The sequence below is a fragment of the Musa acuminata genome, chromosome BXJ3-1, assembly GCF_036884655.1.
Source record: "Musa acuminata AAA Group cultivar baxijiao chromosome BXJ3-1, Cavendish_Baxijiao_AAA, whole genome shotgun sequence".
Lineage (NCBI taxonomy): Eukaryota > Viridiplantae > Streptophyta > Magnoliopsida > Zingiberales > Musaceae > Musa > Musa acuminata.
In genome coordinates, this window is record NC_088349.1 from 16,621,809 (window position 1) to 16,641,631 (window position 19,823).

The window sequence follows — 19,823 nt, forward strand, 5'->3', positions numbered from 1 at the left end:
GAGCGAGAAGGGGCTACAAGCTCTTTCCAAGAGAGAGGTATTACCAGATCTCAGAGGTATACATCTGAACCCTTGTATTGATTGTTTGGCTGGTAAACAACATAGAGTTTCATTTGCTAGTGCTGCTTTGTCTAGAAAAATGCATGCCTTAGACCGTGTTTATACAGATGTATGTGGTCCTTTGAGGACAAAAACTCTTGGTGGATCTATTGATGTTCTTGGTATAAGTGGTGCACTTTATTTTGTCACTTTTATAGATGATTTTTCCAGGAAAGTTTGGGCTTATGCTTTGAAGACCAAAGATCAGGTTATTAATGTCTTCAAAGAGTTTCATACCAGGGTTGAAAGGGAGACAGAAAGGAAATTGAAATGCATAAGATCAGATAATGGTGGTGAGTATACGGGATTGTTTAATGACTATTGCAAGTCACATGGGATCCAACATGAGATGACAGTTCCTGGTACACCTCAGCATAATGCAATTGCAGAGAGGATGAACCGCACCATCATGGAAAAGATCAGATGTATGCTTTCACAGGCCAAGCTACCCAAAAGGTTTTGGGATGATGCTTTGAGGACTGCAGTTGATGTGATCAACTTATCACCATGTACAGCCCTAGATGGTGATGTTGCAGAGCATGTATGGTCAGAGAAAGATGTTTCCTACAGGCATTTAAGAGTGTTTGGTTGTCGCGCATTTGCACATATTCCAGACAATGAGAGGTCCAAGCTGGATGGTAAGTCTAAAGAATGTATTTTTCTTGGTTACTCACATGATCAGTTTGGTTACAGGCTTTGGGATCCAGAAAAGCAGAAGGTGTTTAGGAGTAGAGATGTGGTCTTTTTTGAGGATCAAACATTTGAGGATTTGAAGAAGAAGGCACCAGCCAAGACTTCTGCAGAAGGATTAGCATATTGTGACCCAATTATTCCTCCAGTATATTAGGGTGATGGGGGAGATGTGCAGGAAAATAGTGTAGAGCCTGATGTTGATTTACCTGCAGGACATGTTGAGCAAGAAGAAAGACAGGAGATATGCCGACAGTTGGTCGGCATGGCTTCACATTGAGGAGTCATGGGACAGCCTCCCTTATGGGCTGAAGGGGGAGGTTGTTGGGCTGATGGCCCATATTCAGCCCATGTGGGCTTTATCAGCCCACAGCCCACACCCCCTCTTAACCTAACCCTAATTAAGATTAGGGGGGTGTAGTGGCTGCGTTTGAGAGGCAGATTAAAGCTATAAAAAGGCAGCAATGAGGCAGATCTTCATAGCCACGAGATTCCAAAGAGAAGAAGGAGAACAAGGCAGAAAAGGAAGAGAAAGAAAGGGAAGAAGACAAGGACAACGCAGAGAGACTGTTCTCAATCATCTAGCAGTGTTCTCATCTCAGGTTAGATCAAATCTACAGTAGGCTCTTGCTGTGATTACTTGGGAGGTTTTAGATATTGTGGGCAGTGACGTGATCCTTGTATCCCAGTTATTCTCTTGTGGTTGTTGCTAGGGTTTTGGGCAAGATTGAGATTTGTACATTCATTATTCTCATAGTGGATTATCTCTAGTTTGCCCCGTGGTTTTTACCCTTCACATAGAAGGGGTTTTCCACGTATATCTTGGTGTTCTGTTTGATTGTGTTTCCATTTTATTCCGCTGCGTATTTTGGTCTTCTAGTATTTGTTCCTATACAAAGGTTATTCCTGTTTATATCCCCATCAGTTGCTGCATGAAAACATCATTAGTTAGGGTCCCCTATAGAAAGGCATTGTTAACGTCGAGTTGACATAAATGCCAGCCTTGTGAGATGGCCAAACTTAGAATAAGTCGGATTGTTGTGGGTTTAACAATAGGACTGAATATCTCTGTGAAGTCAACACCAAGTCGTTGATGAAACCCTTTGGCCACTAGACGTGCTTTATATTTAGCTATGGATCCATCTGGGTTTCACTTAATTTGAAAGACTCACTTATACCCGATGATATTTTATGTGGGATGAGAGGGTACAAGGGTCCATGTAGAATTTTGGAGGAGTGCATCATATTCTTCACACATGGCTTTACGTCAGCATAGAGATTTTTGAGCTTGAGTAATTGTGGTAGGTTCAGTGGTCTCTGACGAGGATGTTGTGATGATATGTAGGTCAAGGATTTGTCGTGGTTTAAAGACACCACTTTTGGATCATGTTGTCATTGGATGTCCAGGGGCTATAGGGTGTGTTGTAGGTATGGGCGGTGGAGACTGAGGGACTTTAGTGTCATTGGTCCCAAGAGAGGATAAAGGTAGCGATTGTGATTCCGAGGGAATGCCTTCAATCGTAGGGGAACCTAGTGAAGAAGGGAGAGGTACAATGGAGGAGGTGAGGAGTTGTTGCACCGGGAGAATGAGAGTGTGAATCATGAGGAGAAGGACTAGATGATATTATGGGAGGCTCAGTTGACGGGATTGATGGTGTACTCCAGTGATGTATATGTGATGGAGTAGGTGGCACAATAGGAGACTCAGGATTGTGAAATGGAAATGTAGTCTCTATAAAAATAACATGACGAGACGTAAAGACTTTTCGAGATTGAGGTTCATAGCATCGAAAGACATTATGGTTAAGGGAGTATCCAATGAAAATGCAAGGTTTAGATTTTGATGTTATCTTATGTAAGGCATATGGACGCAACCATGGATAACATAGACAACCAAACACTTTAAGTTTTTGAAGGTTCGGGGATTTATGAAATAATTTTTCAAATGACGACTCGTACTCAAGGACTAGAGTGAGCATACGATTAATGAGGTAGACGATAGCTTGAAATACTGCAGTTCAAAAAGTTGGTGGCATAGAGGCTTGGGTAGGAGTGTGAGACTAGTTTCAACTATATGTCGATGTTTGCGTTCAGTAGAGCTGACAAGTTGAGGAGTGTGTGGAGGTGACTTGAGGTGTTGTATACCACAAGCATATAGGTAGGATGTGAGGGCTTGATATTCGTCGCCAACATCAGAGTAAACAATCTTAATTTTAGACTAAAAGAAGTTTTCGACTAATCTTCGAAAGTTGGTAAAGACCGTTGAAACTTCATATTTATGGTGAAGAGGGCATAACCATGTGTATTTGGTGAAATAGTATATAAAAATAACATAAAATCTGAATTTGTCAAAGGAAGTGATTGGAGCTGGGCCCCAAACATCAGTGTAAATAACTTCAAGGGGTTTAGAGCAGGATATGGAGGATTTTCCAAAGGGAAGTCTATGACTTTTATTACTTAAACAAGCATCATAATAAGTTATGATGTTATTGGATTTAAGTGTAGGAAGAGAATAATGGGAAAACAGTTTTTGCTGAATAAGAGTTGAGGGATGACCAAGACGACGAGGCCACACGTCAGTTGGAGCTGCGACCGAAGAGTAGGCAGTGGGTTGGGTGATTTGTGGAATCGACGGCCACTCGTAAATGTTGTCTTTACTCTAGCCTCGGATGAAGGATGCCCCCATCCTTAAATCCTTAACAAGAAAGGAATTAGGAAATAATTCAATTGAGGTATAATTCTGTTTGTAAAATTGAGAAACAGAAATGAGGTTTCGTTTGATTTGGGGTGCACACAAAACATCATCTAGCGTAAACGAAGTACTATGTGAATTAAGCATTGTGGAACCAGTATGAGTAATGGGGAGTCCATTACCATCATCGATGATGATGTCTTCAGTTTGGCCATAATCGTTGTGAATGGACAAGTTTTGTAAATCAGAGGTGATGTGATGAGATGCGCCAGAGTCCACAATCCAATTTTGATCACCAGTAGTCGAAGTAGCTGTAAGATTTGCATGAGGCCAATGGGACGGAGGAGGAAGTCTGGATCGAGTTCTATAAACTTTTGCAGAGTGGCCAACTTTGTCACATAGCTGGCAGACAACTCTTTGTTGATTCGTATGATTAGGATGCCATGGATGAGGATAATTGAAGTAGTCGCCTTGATGGTTGCAATTGAAATGTTGAGAAGGTTGAGGAGGGGAGGTTTGTTTGGAGCTCTTGCTGTACCGGTTGCTCTTCTTCTTAGGTTTTTGACTAACTTGAGTTGTAATGGATGGTCTTGGCAACATGTCCTCACGCTTGAGATATATCTCATAGTCAGTCAACTTGTCATAGAGTTCTTCAAATGACACTGGTGAATCACGTGCCCGTATTGTTGCTGCCAATTCCTTGTACTCTTCTCCTAGGCCGTTTAGGATATGGACAGTAACTTCTTCATCACTGAGGGAATGACCTATCAAGGCTAAATTATCGATGATAATCTTTATGTTGTGTAGATAATCAATAATAGTACTTCCCTCTTGTTTTATCTTCATGAGACTAGATAGAAGACTAAGCATGCGAGTACGGGAACGATTGGCCAGGGTGGTTTGCAACTTGCACCAAGTTTCGACAGTAGTGTCACATGAAGAAATGAGTGGGGCAAGGGAACTAGTGACCAAGGCTTGAATTGCTTGAAGGATGAGACGATCCTAGCGTAACCATAGTTTGTGGTCCAGATTTGGTACTAGACTGGATGTGCCTGGGATGTTGAGTATCGTCGGTGGACAATGAAGAGAGCCATCGACAAATCCTAGAAGATCATAGCCAAATAGTATATTAGAGAATTGAGCACACCATGATGCGTAGTTGTCACCGTTGGATAATTTAAAGGGAATGAGAGTGACAGCATTGATAGAAATAAGGTCTGTAGAGGAAAAGGTACTATGATTTCCTACGAGAATAGTAATTGGAACGTTAGATGAGGCCATGTTGGACATATATAGGAGCAAAGTGGAAAAAGTGGAAGTCCGCAACGATTAGATGGGTAAAAAATAACTACTGAGACCATCTGTACTGATCACTTGCCAACTTTCTAAGCAAAATGTCTGCTGCACACAAGTCTTGAGGCATTAATGACAAACAAGCAATGAGATCCATGCTGCCACTATTCATGATGCAGTTGTAGTTGTTGATGCTACCGCAAGCAACAACGACTGCAGCAGCAGCGGCACCACCGTCACGTGCTGTAGCTTGTAGGTGCTGCAACTTGCAGTTTTGGAAGAAGCCGACGATGCTACGGGCGTAGTCCCACTTTGGGAGAAGCCGACGATGCTGCGAGCGTAGAGTGACCGATTGATAATGGTTTTCTGCCGAAAGATTTCTACGCTACCGCGAGTGAGATCGAGGGAGAAGGTTCTTTGAGAACTTCTCTACCTCTGCAGGAAGAAGGTGGGGGCGCTGATGTGCTCTTGCGGTGGTGAAGGATATAATCTGAAGTAGCGAGAGTGGTAGTGGAAGAAAATGATGGCAGCAAGATTAATATCGCTGCAGTCGCCGGAGGTAGAGGTCACGCCTAGGGGGCTGTTGCAGTGCAGCGTAGGTGTTTGGCGACAAGATGCAGCGACAGAAAGATACGACAACTAGATTCATGGTGATGGGAATCGTCGGAGGTCAGGTGTAGAAGACATGCCTAACTCCAACGAGAACAGGCTGCGGAAGGGAGAGTAGAGCCTTCCTAAGACAGGAATGACTCTGATACCATGATAGAAATAAAATACAAAGGAGAAGAATGCATTAAGTATAAATAATACAATACTCTCTATTTATACATGTTAGAAGAGAGGAGAGCAGAGCTTTCTTAAGACAGGAATGGCTCTGATACCATGATAGAAATAAAATACAAAGGAGAAGAATGCATTGAGTAGAAACAATACAATACTCCCTATTTATACATGTTAGAAGAGAGGAGAGGAGAGCCTTCCTAAGGGGAGATTCTGTTATTGAGGTTGGAGATCTTAACTGTTATCACTGTTAACAGGAGGGAGGCAAATCTGTCTTCGCCACTGGTCAGCAGATCGTAGGCCTTTAAATCTTGTTTATCTATACCCGTATATTTTCCTGAAGAAGCTGTGTCTAGAACATAGTGATCTTACCATTCTTAATCACACGAGTGATTGATTTAAAGTCGCCCACGATTAATTTTCTGGCAGCACCTTATTGCAGACAACATCCAACCAGATTTTTCTTTTCCTTTTTTTTATATCCAATAATAGTCATTGCCAACAGACGATCTGAATGCTCTATTTCGAAAGGTATTGAGAATTCAACATGATACAGCTAAAATTCAGAACCAGAAATGAAGCATAAATAAAGCATGGGAAAAAAAGATCGGAACGAAGAAGAGAGGTGCAGTTTCTCAAGGACTTTGGACGATACATGTTTTCCTTCTTGGCAATCTTAAAGGTACTTGAAGAGGATCCCTCCATGAGTGGCAAAGAATGGAGCAAACACAAGTGATTCAACTGCCATGAGCTTGATGAGGATGTTGAGAGACGGTCCAGATGTGTCTTTGAGTGGGTCTCCGATGGTGTCGCCAATCACCGCAGCCTTGTGGGCATCTGATCCCTTTGGGCCAAGAGACCTGGCATGCTCTGAAGCTCCAGCCTGATCAAGCCAGAATAGTTTTAAGGATAGTGAGATCTCATTTTTCAGGTCGAAGAAATCAAAGCTTGAATTGTTCTCAATCAATGCAAAAGTTTAACGTATATATATATAAATAAGATTTACCTCAATATACTTCTTTGCATTGTCCCATGCACCACCAGTATTCGACGCAGAGATGGCAATCTGTCCAATATATGCTATGAGTTCACACTAAATGCACGTATGAAGCAAGGATGGTAATGATACTAAGAGAGATCTCTACTGACCTGGACTCCAGAAACTAGAGAGCCCGCAAGGACTCCCGAGAGCGTTTCAACGCCAAAAAGAGTCCCAACAACGAGTGGAGTAAGCATGACCAAAGCACCAGGAGGAATCATCTCCTTGATGGAAGCATCGGTTGAGATCTTGACGCAGGTTGCATAGTCTGGTTTAGCACTTCCCTCCATGATACCAGGAATGTTGTTGAACTGCCTGCGGACTTCTTCAACCATCTTAAGAGCTGCACTACCAACGCTCTTCATGGTCATAGCCGAGAACCAGTAAGGAAGCATAGCACCAATAAGCAGCCCAATGAAAACCTTGGGTGTCAGAACGTCTACGGTCGAGATCGTAGCTCGACTAACAAAGGCACCAAAAAGTGCAAGGGACACCAAGGCAGCTGAACCGATAGCAAAACCCTGAGAGATAGAAGAACGGGAATGAAGTGTATTAACATGACGGCAGGGTAGAAGAGAAGAAAAGAAAATTTGGAAGCCAAGACTACTTCTGCAGACTAAAACTACTTTATGTATCAAACACACACATCAGAAACCTAAATTTAACATATGAAGAATCCAGTCAACATCAACATAGCTATCAAGTTATTAGACAATGCAGAACCATGATAGAATAACGGGATGTGAAATGAACTAATCGATTATTTACCTTCCCAATTGCAGCAGTGGTGTTGCCTGCAGCATCCAGAGCATCAGTTCTTTCCCGGATCCTATGGCTCATGCCAGCCATCTCTGCGATACCTCCAGCATTATCACTGATAGGCCCGTAGGCATCGATGGCAAGTCCAGTAGCAATGGTACTCAACATTCCAAGAGCAGCAACTGCAATACCATACATCGCGGCAAAACTAAAGCTAACAAAAATGCTGACGGCGATAGCAAATATAGGAATGATGACGGATTTGTATCCCAAAGCGAGCCCAAAGATAACATTGGTAGCAGCACCAGTTCTACAGGAATCGGCGACATCTTGCACAGGGCTGTAGAGCAAGGTAGATTGTCAGAAGGAAAAAAGTAACCAACCGGGAAGAGTCAATACAACAAGATTCATTCAATACCTGTACGCATTGCTCGTATAATATTCTGTGACAAATCCTATCACCAGACCAGCCCACAAACCGATCGCCACACAGAAGAACAACTCCCTACCGGTTCAGCTCATAAAATTAAGACACACCTAATCTTCATAAACTTGTGAATAACCGAAGTGGGAAGTGAAAGGTAGCTTACCAGTTTTTGACAGTCTTCTGGACACCAAAATTGAAGATTGTAAAGCTGGACGGGAGTGCTACCCAAGTGACGATTGCAATACCCACGGTCATGAGAACAGTGGAGATTATAAGCTGCCACTTTAGTGCAGGTTCAATCTCCTTCACCGTTTTTATCTCAAAAAAGTCGGTAGCAAAAAGAGTGGTGACCAGACAAACAATAATGCCCATGGAACTGATCAGTAGCGGATACAACATTGCAGTCAGCTCGTGGTTAATTCCAAAAGAAGATATTGAAGCAACAACAAGGGCAGCACATGAAGATTCAGCATATGAACCAAAGAGATCAGATCCCATTCCAGCAATATCCCCAACATTGTCACCAACATTGTCAGCGATGACCTGTAAACATAAATTAGGAAACAAATATGATGGTTGCAATTCGCAAAGCTATAATGTCTTGAACAAGGAGCACGACATCTGTCCGGTACTTGCATGGATACAAGAAAGGAAGCACATAAATGAAATAATAAAACGAGACCTTTTAACTTGTCCAAGAACAAATATAACAGTTGTAGGGCATGCACTATGATCAACTAAGATACCATAAAAATGAGAACACAAAACGAAAGTTTTTAGACTAGATTCTTACGGCTGGATTCCTAGGGTCATCCTCAGGGATGTTCCTCTCAACCTTTCCAACAAGATCAGCCCCAACATCAGCAGCTTTGGTGTAGATACCTCCGCCAACCCTCCCAAAGAGAGCCATGGAAGAACCACCAAGGCCATAACCAGTAATAGCCTCAAAAAGACCTTCCCAGTCTTCGCCATAATACAACTTGAATAGGTTTATGGAAATGTAAAGCACCAGAAGCCCATTAGCAGCAAGTAAAAAGCCCATCACTGCACCCGATCGGAATGCAGTGATGAAAGCCTTTCCAACACCCTTTCTTGCCTCCAAAGTTGTCCTGGCGTTGGCATATGTTGCAATCTTCATCCCAAGAAAACCAGAAACAACAGAGGTGAAAGCACCAAGCAAAAAAGACAAGGTGCTGAAAATGGCATTGGCAAGGGCAGGTTTGCAAGTCTTGTCCTTGTTGTAAGTGCAGGGTTGGTTCTTGGTGCTAAAGCCCTCAACGGAGCCAAGGAAGAGGAAGATCAGGACTGCAAAAACAGCCATAAAGATTCCAACATACTGGTATTCTGTGAAGAGGAAAGAAGTAGCTCCTGTTCAAATGCACAGCAACCTCATGTTAGATGCCATGCCACATAAACCAATTCACAAAAAATCACGTCATTATATTAATTTAGTAAATCATCCTGGTTAGGAACCAACAATGAGATGAACAAAAAAATTTATCAAGCTCGAAAATGTTTTTAGAACAAAGCTAAAAATAAATGAATCTTTTGGATCTAAGCTAAAAATAAATATTGGCAGATCTAGACACACACACAATTTCAGCACCTAATTAAAGATGAACTTTTTGTAGCTTTACAGATTGCTGCTCTTAGAATTGCCTTTTTAGAAAAGAAAACAATCGAATCGAATGCCATGTCATAAAAAGTTGACTAGTACTCAAATTGAGAGATAAATGGACACATGAAAGATAACATTTTAAGTTGGGATATAAATTCTCAATCAGTTTCAACCATTTTCCGTTTTCGTTGACCAAGCTACATGACATGATCTCAAAACTTATACCGTACACCGATTTGTCTGTAATCGTAGAAACCCGCCACTTATAGGCAGAGTACCAGCGAATCGTGCAAGATCCTTGTAATCGTAGAAACCCCCATTAGTGCACGAGATAAATTTCGCAATGTACGACTCGGTTAAAATACATAAATAAATAAATAAAGGAAAATATGGTCTTGAAGTCAGTGCTAATACATTCATAACTCACATGTAAAGAAGAGAAAAATTGACAGCACATGACATGCAAGTTTGAGGCTAATAAAGAAGAGAAAAATAAATGTTGTAAACCCCGAGCAAATCAAATGTTTTGATTCAGGTTTTTCTTGGGTTTTTTGAAAGGGGACTCATAAACCAAAATCCGAAAGGAACAGTGGACAACCTAAGAACCCAAACTCGTTCATCGAGTTTACTTCGAAAAGCAGATCATTCGTAGCTCGAAGAAACGAACGATAATGTTGCAACCAAGATTCCTTCCGCACAGTAAACTCCATAACAATCGCGAAGATTCAAACAGTAAACCCGGCAGATACCCTCCAAACATACGACAACAAGGCATGATGTCTAATAATTGCTCTCACCTTCCGAAATGGCGCTCTGGATCTCGGCACACTTGACGACCACGTTGTGATCGTTAAGCCCCTCCTCTTCCTCTATCAAGTAATCGGAATATCCGTTCTTGCCGTTGCCCGTTCCGGAGGACTCCCCCTCCGGCGAGAGCTTCACCTTCGAGACCAGGAACCACTGCACCAGGGCGAACACGATCCCGACGACGGCCGCCACCGGGATCAGGACCTCGGTGAGGAGATCGGAGAGGAATGCCACCGCCATTGCCGGATCTTGTGCCTAGCAGATCGCGCGTGAAGGTTTCGGGGGGTTCCGACCTCCCTCTCTTCGCATGCTACTCGGAGACGGCCGGGGTTTGAGTGCATTATATACGGAAGCCCAAGGAGAGAGCGGAGGGATTGGGATCACTTTAGTATGGGTGTTCTGGCGGATCATTTTACTGAAAGGAACAACTCTCAGTCTGTTACGCAAACCCACCTGCCTTCTTATTGGAGGCAGAGCGGTCTCGACGGTGGGGACCGCATCAAACCATCCGTGTCGCGTAAAACCAGGAGGAGGAGGAGGCAGGGAAACGTGGTGAAGACGTGTTCGCCCTTTGCGGAACTTTGCCCAAAAAATAATAAGAATCTTTTTACGCGCTAAATCAAGAACGGGTAAGACTTAAACCCAACCGAGATGGCCGTGATCGAGGTTTGGGGCCCGCACCGATGAAAGGAAGGGTGCGTCCTGGGGTGCGGAGAGGTAGGTGAGAAAGGTTGTTTGCGAGAGCACAGCTGGCGTCTCGGGTAATGGGAAAGCGTGGCATCCGTTGGGCTTTCCTCGTCGGCGGGTAAGCCGGTGGACGAAGGAGGAGGTTTCTCTCGTCGTTCTTGCATTGAGTCTCCATCACCTCTTGTCGGTTCTCCACCAAATTGTTGTGTCATCATCATCATCATCATCTCATCTCTGTTCTGGAATTAAATTTCTTTCAAATCAAGCGCTTAATTATTATTATTCCAGCAATTATAATTAAGTTGAGTGTGGCTGCATATACATTCAATGGGTAATCAAAATTTGGGTACCTTATTATTATATCCGTGACAGTGTCGGTGACGGCGAGGCAGACGGTCGGTGGTAGTAACATGTAAACTAAGTTGATGACACCCGAGGCGCAGTGTCACCGTATTCTAATCAGATCACATTGGCTGCTTAAGACTAATGACGCATAAATTAATCATTGTGTGTCACACGAACACCATTTGTTATTGCTTCCCATCGGTGCCTTTGTCGGTGAAGAAGACGGATAGTAGCAGCTCCATGGTATTGGGAGACGCGGATGGTTGTGTCATGTGCCGCTTTCTCGTACGGACGGACCACCCAATGTTGGTAGCAGTCTCTGCTTCCCTCCCAATGTTGGTAATAACGACGACATTTGAATCGACTTTGATAAGATATCTAAATTGATTAATATATTATTATGTAAAGAATATGGTCTCAAATTTGAATCCACTCAATTTTTTATTTAAAAATATTAACAATGACTGCTACTCGATAATTATTTTTTATTTATTTTATTCAATAATTTATAATTTGCATGTAATTATATAAAAATAAAATTATAAAATAAAATCTTGTTTTGTAAGTTGGTTGGTTGGTTGGTTCAAACATAGATTAGAATCATCCATTTATAATAAATATTATAAATGAACATATAGTGAATTGATTTATTCGAATAAATAAATCAATTGTAAGGTGCTACGAATAAGAGAGGCAAATGAAAATTTAAGGGTGTCAACCAACCATTTGCTAAGATTGTGAAATGCAAATAACATGAAAATTATTATTCGAGTCACCTATACTATTTGCTCTCGATCGGGACATGAAACGTGGATTAAACACAACGGAACAAATCCATCATATCACAAATAATCAGGACTAAAAATTAATATTCCTTAAATATTAATATTTTCTTATTTCAGATTATTTATTTACCCATATATATATATATATATATATATACATAATTTTCTTAAAAATATTTATATTTAGGTATTTTTCAATTGGTACATTTTATTTTATTTTTTTTTCCAAATAGTACCCATGATTTAAAAAATACTTAAGCTACCTGTCAAATATTTTTATTTTTATTTCCTGTTGTATTGTTTTAGCTTATTATAGTATTTTTGGTTTGTCATAATGATTTGGTTGCTACAGTAAAATAAAAAATAAAAGTATACTCCAAAGCACCATAAATGAGTTAAATAAAATTCAAAATACTTTAAAATTTATTTAATAAATAATTTTATGATTTAAATAGATATTTGTAATAGTTTAGGAATGATATCACTAAATAAAAATAAAAAAAATTAACTTTATTATAAAATTTTGATCATCATAAAAAATATTATAAAATATATTTAAGTATATTATAAATCATTTAAATAGACTCGCAATCCCAATCAAACCAACCATAAGTTTAAAAATATGATATTATACCGATCTATGAGTAATGGTAATTAAAGAGACATAATATAAAATTATTTTATAGTATTTTTTAATAATATTTGAATTTAATAAAAAAAATAAATATTTTTAAATTAAAGAGTATTATTTAAAAAAATTAAAATGAGATACGAATGAGAAAATACTCGATGAATATTTTATAGGAATTTTTGATACGAGTATAGAGGACAAACGAGCTGTTCTCGTCGAGTGAAACAAATTCGAATATATTTTTGGTTTAAGAAACAAAAAATAATTACAAAAAAATCTATTAATATCCCTACGATAGCAAGTAATATATATATACCATCGAGACAATGATGATGATACGAAGACGTCAATGTTTGCATTTGATTAATAAAAATGTTCTATAACCTTTTTTTGAGTGTTTGACATGATGTTTGATATAATTGATGAAGGTGGAAATCGATCGATTGGATCAATCAAATGGTATTAATTAGAGGTAAGTAGCTATCAATATAAAGGATGACGTTATGTTAATAGAGCATTTAATCTAGTAGTCATTGGTACCATTGTGTGTGCAAATCATATCATATATTGTTCACCAACCAAGTTTTTCGCATAATTAAAATATAAGATTTCCGTAGTGCGATGATTTGGTTGGATCTAAAACAAAGATGAATTATAGGTCGGTTTAGATGTCTTTATAAATCCGGATTGTGATAGCTGATCTTATTGTTTCTTCTTCTTTTTATTTGCAATCATGATGATGTACGACACATTGGAAGAAAAGGATCGATCACTCATCATCATGGGAGGTAGGAAGTTTTTGTTAAGAGTGTCTTAAAAGGGAAAACACTGAGATCACCGTCTTACCTTAATCTTTTTCTCTCTCGTGAGTCTTGAACATGACAGTGAGTGCATTGTCCCGTGATGATAACCTTGGATTCAACAAGGATGGATGACTATAATAGTCCATCCCACGATTTCTTCTTTTTTTTTTATTATCCCATGCATTGTTAACTTCCGCTTTTGATTGTTTAGAGGATCTCCATCAAATCAATATCAAAATTCAACTTATAAGTTGATATATCATTCAATATAAAAAAAATATAAATATCAATTTTTTTTCTAAAAAAATTATATTATTATAAAAATTATACTAATGTTGAATTGTTGAACAAAATTTTAACATCTCTTACGAAGAAACGACGATCCAAAAGTCAAAAACTTGAATAATCTTTCTCTCAAAGAATTTGTAGGATTTTTAATGATATATGAAATGATATAAAATACATTATCAAGAAGATAAAAGCCTTCCAAAAAAAATGAATGATATTGCTCTTAAATCCAAAAAAGATGACTCGATCGAAAGCTCAAGTTATGATAATAAATACATGACATTTCTTACAAAAAAAAATTTAAAAATTTATTAAAAAAATAAAATAAATCTAGTAAGAAGAAGAGGAAAGAATAAATGTGAGCCTGAAAAAAAAATACAATCATATACTATGAATGTAAAAATTCGGGATACTTACAAAATAAATGTCTATAATTGAATAAGTCATCAACCCAACTTGAATGAAAAAAAAAAGTATTGAAAGCAATATTTAATGAATCAAGTGAGTCAAAAGTGGAAAAACAAATTAATAAAGAAGAATTGACAAATTATGCTTTGATGACTTTCAACCATAAGGTATTTTACTCTCTCAAAAATTTCTTATCAGAGAGAATAGAAACTATGCCTTTCTTTATCTCTTGATGTTGAATATAAAAAATTATGTTATAGTGTTTTTAACATATGATGATGTCTTATAATACATTTTAATTGAAATTATTCATCTAGTTTTTGTAATGATTATTATTGAAAATCACTAGAATTTATGATCAAACTATTTCAACTAGAATTCTTGATAGAGCCATCATCATTCTCTTTTTCATTTTTTTAAGGAGGCAATAACATTTGATATGATCCTATTCTTTATATTTATAATACTAAATACCATTTAGAGACCTGATTTTTATTTTAACCTAACACAATGAGTTTCACTCTTGTAAAAAATATTATCATTTTCAACCTCCACCCACAGTAATTAAAGTCTCATCACCTATAATTTTATATTTTAATATTTATTTAGATATTATAAGATATCAAAATTATTAAATAATAAATTTTAATAATAAAATCAATTAATGAGTATATTAGATTAATATGTTTTTGAGATAAGTGATAAAAAAAATTATTTTGATCATAAAATCAGACCACCAAAGAGTCAATAATCAAGTAGATGCATCACATATTGTGTTGAAAAATTATTATATCAAAAATTAAATATCATGTTAGAGAATTGATTGACATACTAGAAAAATAAAATGAGAATCTTTCTTATTTTATATGGATTATGATTTATAAAATATAGTTAAGTCTAATTTTTAAAAATCTTGTAAACCAATAGATGAGTAGAATGATTTAAAAAAAACCAATTTCCTAAATGTAAGGTTATGAATACTTTATTTTATAATTTAGATAAAAATAAATTTAATTATATTTACACTACATATGATATATAACACATATTGAAGTTATGAATATACAAGTAGAGTAAAAGAATTAAACATTAATCTTTTAGTTCATAGTTATAAATTATTTAAAATAAAGATAAGTGAATCTACTAGTGACATGTATACTTGTTTGATGAGTATTATCAATGGATTAATTTTTTTTAATAAAAATTATACTGATGTTGAATTATTAAGTAATATTTTAATATCTTTTATGAAGAATTAAGATCATAACGATGATTCAAAAGCTAAAGAATTGAACAATCTTCCTCTCAAAAAACTTATAAAATCTTCGATGACCTATGAAATGACATGGAAAGAATATGATGATAAAGATAATTTATAAAAGCTTTTCAAAGAAAAAAAATGATATTGCTCTCAAATCGAAAGAAGATTACTCAAGTGAAAACTCACGATGATGATAAAGACCAGTGATTGCAAAAGGTGCTCGGGCGCTCGCCTAAGCGCTCGGGCGAGGCAAGGCGAGGCCCGAGCGCCTCGCTAATGTCCCAGGCGGCGCGCTTCAAATAGGCACCGCCTGGGCGCTCGCCCGAGCCTAGTCGCTGGACGCTTCGGGCGAGCGCCTGGGTAAACCAAGGTGACCGAACCAAAATTTTAGGTCTGGTTCGGTCCTGGTTCGATTGTTAGTTGTTTCAATCGAACCAATTAAACCGATATAACCCCAACCCTAACCCTAACCCAACACTAACCTGCTGCCGCTACCGCTCTCGATCGCGATCGCGATCTCGTCGCTCGTTGCCGTTGCTCCCGCTGTCGCTGCTCGCGCCTCCCGCAAGCCCTCTCGCTGCTCGCGCCTCCTACGAGCCCTCCCACGAGCCCTCTCGCTGCTCGCGTCTCCTGCGAGCCCTCCTGCGAGCCTTCCCGCTGCTCGCGCCTCCCTCGAGCCCTCCCATGAGCCTTCCCTCTACTCGTGACTCCCGCTGCTCGCGCCTCCCGCGAGCCCTCCCAACTGCCGCGAGCCCTCCCTCTGCTCGCGACTCCCACGAGCCCTCCCGCTACTCGCGCCTCCCTCTCCCTTTCCTTTTCCCCCCGCCGCTCGCCGCTGCCGACGCTGCTTCCTTTCTCCGTCAAGCTCAGACTGCTCAGTATACTCTTAAATCTTAATATTAAGTTTAATTGAATTTTGAAATGATTAATTTTCATTAATAGATTAATAATATATTATTTTGATTTTAATGTTATTAATTTTGTGATTTTGTATCTTAGATTTTTTTAATTTAATAGTATATTTTTATTTAAAATTTTAAATAATTATATTTATTAATTATATTATATATTTTTATATTTTAGCGCCTCACTTCGCTCGGGCGAGCGCCTAGCGCCTCGGGCGTTTTTGGACCTTGGCGCCTTTTGGCGCCTGGCGCTTTTTAAATCACTGATAAAGACATGACACTTCTTATAAAATAATTTAAAAAAGTTAATAAGAAAAATATAGTAAGAAGAGAAGGAAAGAATAAAAATGAGTAAAAAAAAATGTAGTCATATGTTATAAATGTAAAAAATCAGGATACTTAAACAATAAATATCTCTAATTAAAGAAGAAGTCATTAATTAAAAAAAGAAAAAAACATGGAAAGCAATATTGGATGAATCAAGTGAGTTGAATTATACCTTGATGACTTTTAATGATGAGGTATTTAACTCTCCCAAAATTTTCTTATGACATAAATGGAATAATAATTATACCTACCTTTTAATGTTAAATAGCAAAAAATAGATTATGATGTTTTTAGTGTGTGATCTTTTTAGCTTATGATGATGTGTTATAATGCTTTTTAACTAAAATTATGCATATGATTTTTTATAATAATAATTATTGAAGATCACTAAAATTTATGATGAAACTATTTTAACTTGAATTTAAGACTAACACTAAAATATTATTATTTTAAATTCAATTCACTATATTTTTTAGATGGGATATAGATACGAGAGTTTTGTTAAGACTCCGTCATCAATTAGTTGTCATTATAAAAAATAGAAAAATGGTTAAATCTCAAATTTTAATGATGAAATCTATTAACGAGTTTATTGGATTAATATATTTTTTAGATAAGTGACATATGAAAATACTTAGAAAATAAAATTGGACCACTAAAGGGTCAATTGTCAAGGAGAGTTCGACGTTGTGTTGAAATTTGTACGTCAAGCTAAAGGTTTGATTGATATACTAGTGATCCGACTTCGTGTTATAAGTTTGAGCATCATGTCGGAAGAATTAGATATTATGCCAAAAAATTAAATATTATAAAAAAGTCAATAAATTGATAGAATGAGTGATATATTGAAGGAAAGAATGATGTGTTAAAATAAAGCCAATATATCAAGAAAGCCTAAAAACGAGAGTGTGAAGGTTATATCCCAAATCTAAAAAAGAAGTCAATTATAACAAAGGTAGTTAATCTTCGTTTGTTAAAAAGAATATCGGTAATGAAAGCTGGTGACATCGAGAAAAGAAAGATCTAGAGTAGACATAAGTTAGAAAGACCGAACTACTATAAATTTATTTATCTCTTGTGACTTAATTTTATTCTTCTTATTTGTAACTTTAACTTGATTAATCAAGTTCTAAACATATAAATTCTTCGATCGAATTTTAAAATCGATTATAAAATATTATTGTACTAATTCATCCTCTTTTAGCGCCATTAACATTATAACAAAAAATTTTCAACATTCTTCATAAATATTATATTTTGTTCTTTTCACTAAGATTTCTATTTAGCTCTTATAGGAGCATGATAGATAATAATATTTTATTATCTTTATCAATTTTTATATTAATTTTATTTATTTGATTCAATATTTTTTGGAATATTCTTTGTCAAGTATCTACACTCTTAATATTTTTTTGAATATTCTTTATCAAGATTTTTTTTTGAATATTTTTTGTCAAGAATATCAAAATAAAAATTTACCCTCTTAAGATCCTCTTAATGTTTTTTTGAATATTCTTTGTCAAGAATATCAAAATAAAAATGTACCCTCTTAATATCCTCTTAATATTTTTTTTGAAAATTTACCCTTTTAATATCAAAATAAAAATTTACCCTCTTAATAGTCTTTGTCAAGAAATTTTTTTTTGAATATTCTTTGTCAAGTATCTAGATAGGGTTTGCCTTATTTGATATAATTTATTGTCCAATTTGTGATCCATATTAATGAAATAGTTGGAATTTGCTTCCCTTGCAGGAAGACATGTCGTTAAGATATTACATTAATAAATTTATTTTTTAATATTTATTTTCTTTGGAAGAGTCCTTTCTCTTCTCCTATTTAAAGACAACATCTCTCTCCTATTTTTCATTGATTGTTTATCAACGGGAGAGCATCATCTTGTTGAAGGGAGAAGTAAGACCTTAATCTTTATTTATTTAAATTCTCGCAATTATTATTATTTTTAAAAATTTTGGATGCATGATTTCGAGTGTTATTTTAATTAATTTAAATATTGAACCATGATTCTTTAAGTTACTTCAATTATAATGAAATGTTGATTTATTTGATTAATGAGTTTCACGAAATTCATGCCCTTTAATTTTAAATCAAATTACTTTTTAGCTGAACTAATAATATTGTAGCATGATGAATATTTAATTTGACTTATTCAATTAATTAAAGAATTTCATATGTTCATTGACTATAGTTGCTTATCGATCTTGACTTCATTAGAATGTCATGTTTACATTGATTAACTTGTCTTACTATATCTTTAAAATAGTTTATTTTTTAATTTATGTTTTAAAAGAAGAAATCGGGATTGAAATGTGATGGGTCTGACCGCCGGTCGGGCCATGCTAGTTAGACCCGGTTCAACCCAACCTGAGTCAGACTCAGGGTCGGTCCAGCCTGGATTCCCAGTTTGGATCGGCTCAGCTAGAGGCTGGTGCGGCCTGGAAGGAGGCCCGAGGGTCGGCATGTAGCGGCCCAGCTCGAAAGGCTAGGCGCAGCTCGGCTGGATCAGCTCACCGCAAGCCGGCGGCGCCCAGCGCCTGCGGCTCAGCCCACAATTCTCCGCACTGCATGGACACGTGTCGATCACGTGACTCAGGGCCCCTCTGGATTGTAGTCCCTTTGTACCAGCAGTTCTGGCCGAGCACGTAAAGAAAGGAACACCATGAAGCCCAGCCTTGGACGTAAAGTTAATCTTTATATATATATATATATATATATATATATATATATATATATATATATATATATATATTTATATATAACGATAATGGCTTTTTATTTTATCTTAATTTGTTTTTAAATTATTTGTGGGGAAGCAATCGGATGACCGCCGCTAGGATAACCTGCGGTTAGAATAGGAGTGATAGACAGACGTCTGTCGTGCTTTTGACTCATCCCTTAAATGGACTATGATTCATCTGGAACATTTAAGCCATTCCTTCGTTTGAACTCCTTCCGACATAAATACAAACATAGTTTTTCCTTCTCTTTTCTTTTGTCGGACTGGCTCTGATTTTTAATAGATTGATGGAATTTGTAATTACAACAAGGATCACATCCGACAGTATGAGAATGGACGGTAGTGATTCGGCACCGGCAATCTTGTACCTGAGACAAACGGTTATCTGGGGGGTTATCAGTACCGGAGAGTGATCGGATCTCA

General features: G+C 37.3%; 1 protein-coding gene across 1 annotated transcript; it reads right to left on the reverse strand.

Moving 5' to 3' along the window:
- Window positions 1-6,065: 6,065 nt before the first annotated feature.
- Window positions 6,066-10,599, reverse strand: LOC135629666 (pyrophosphate-energized vacuolar membrane proton pump-like). Its single transcript, XM_065137390.1, has 8 exons — window positions 10,195-10,599; window positions 8,573-9,147; window positions 7,943-8,322; window positions 7,771-7,857; window positions 7,362-7,692; window positions 6,704-7,114; window positions 6,561-6,620; window positions 6,066-6,437 (listed from the first exon to the last, which is right to left on the reverse strand). Exons 1-8 carry the CDS (start codon window positions 10,442-10,444, stop codon window positions 6,231-6,233), a joined length of 2,301 nt encoding a protein of 766 aa, XP_064993462.1. The 5' UTR covers window positions 10,445-10,599; the 3' UTR covers window positions 6,066-6,230.
- Window positions 10,600-19,823: the final 9,224 nt, after the last annotated feature.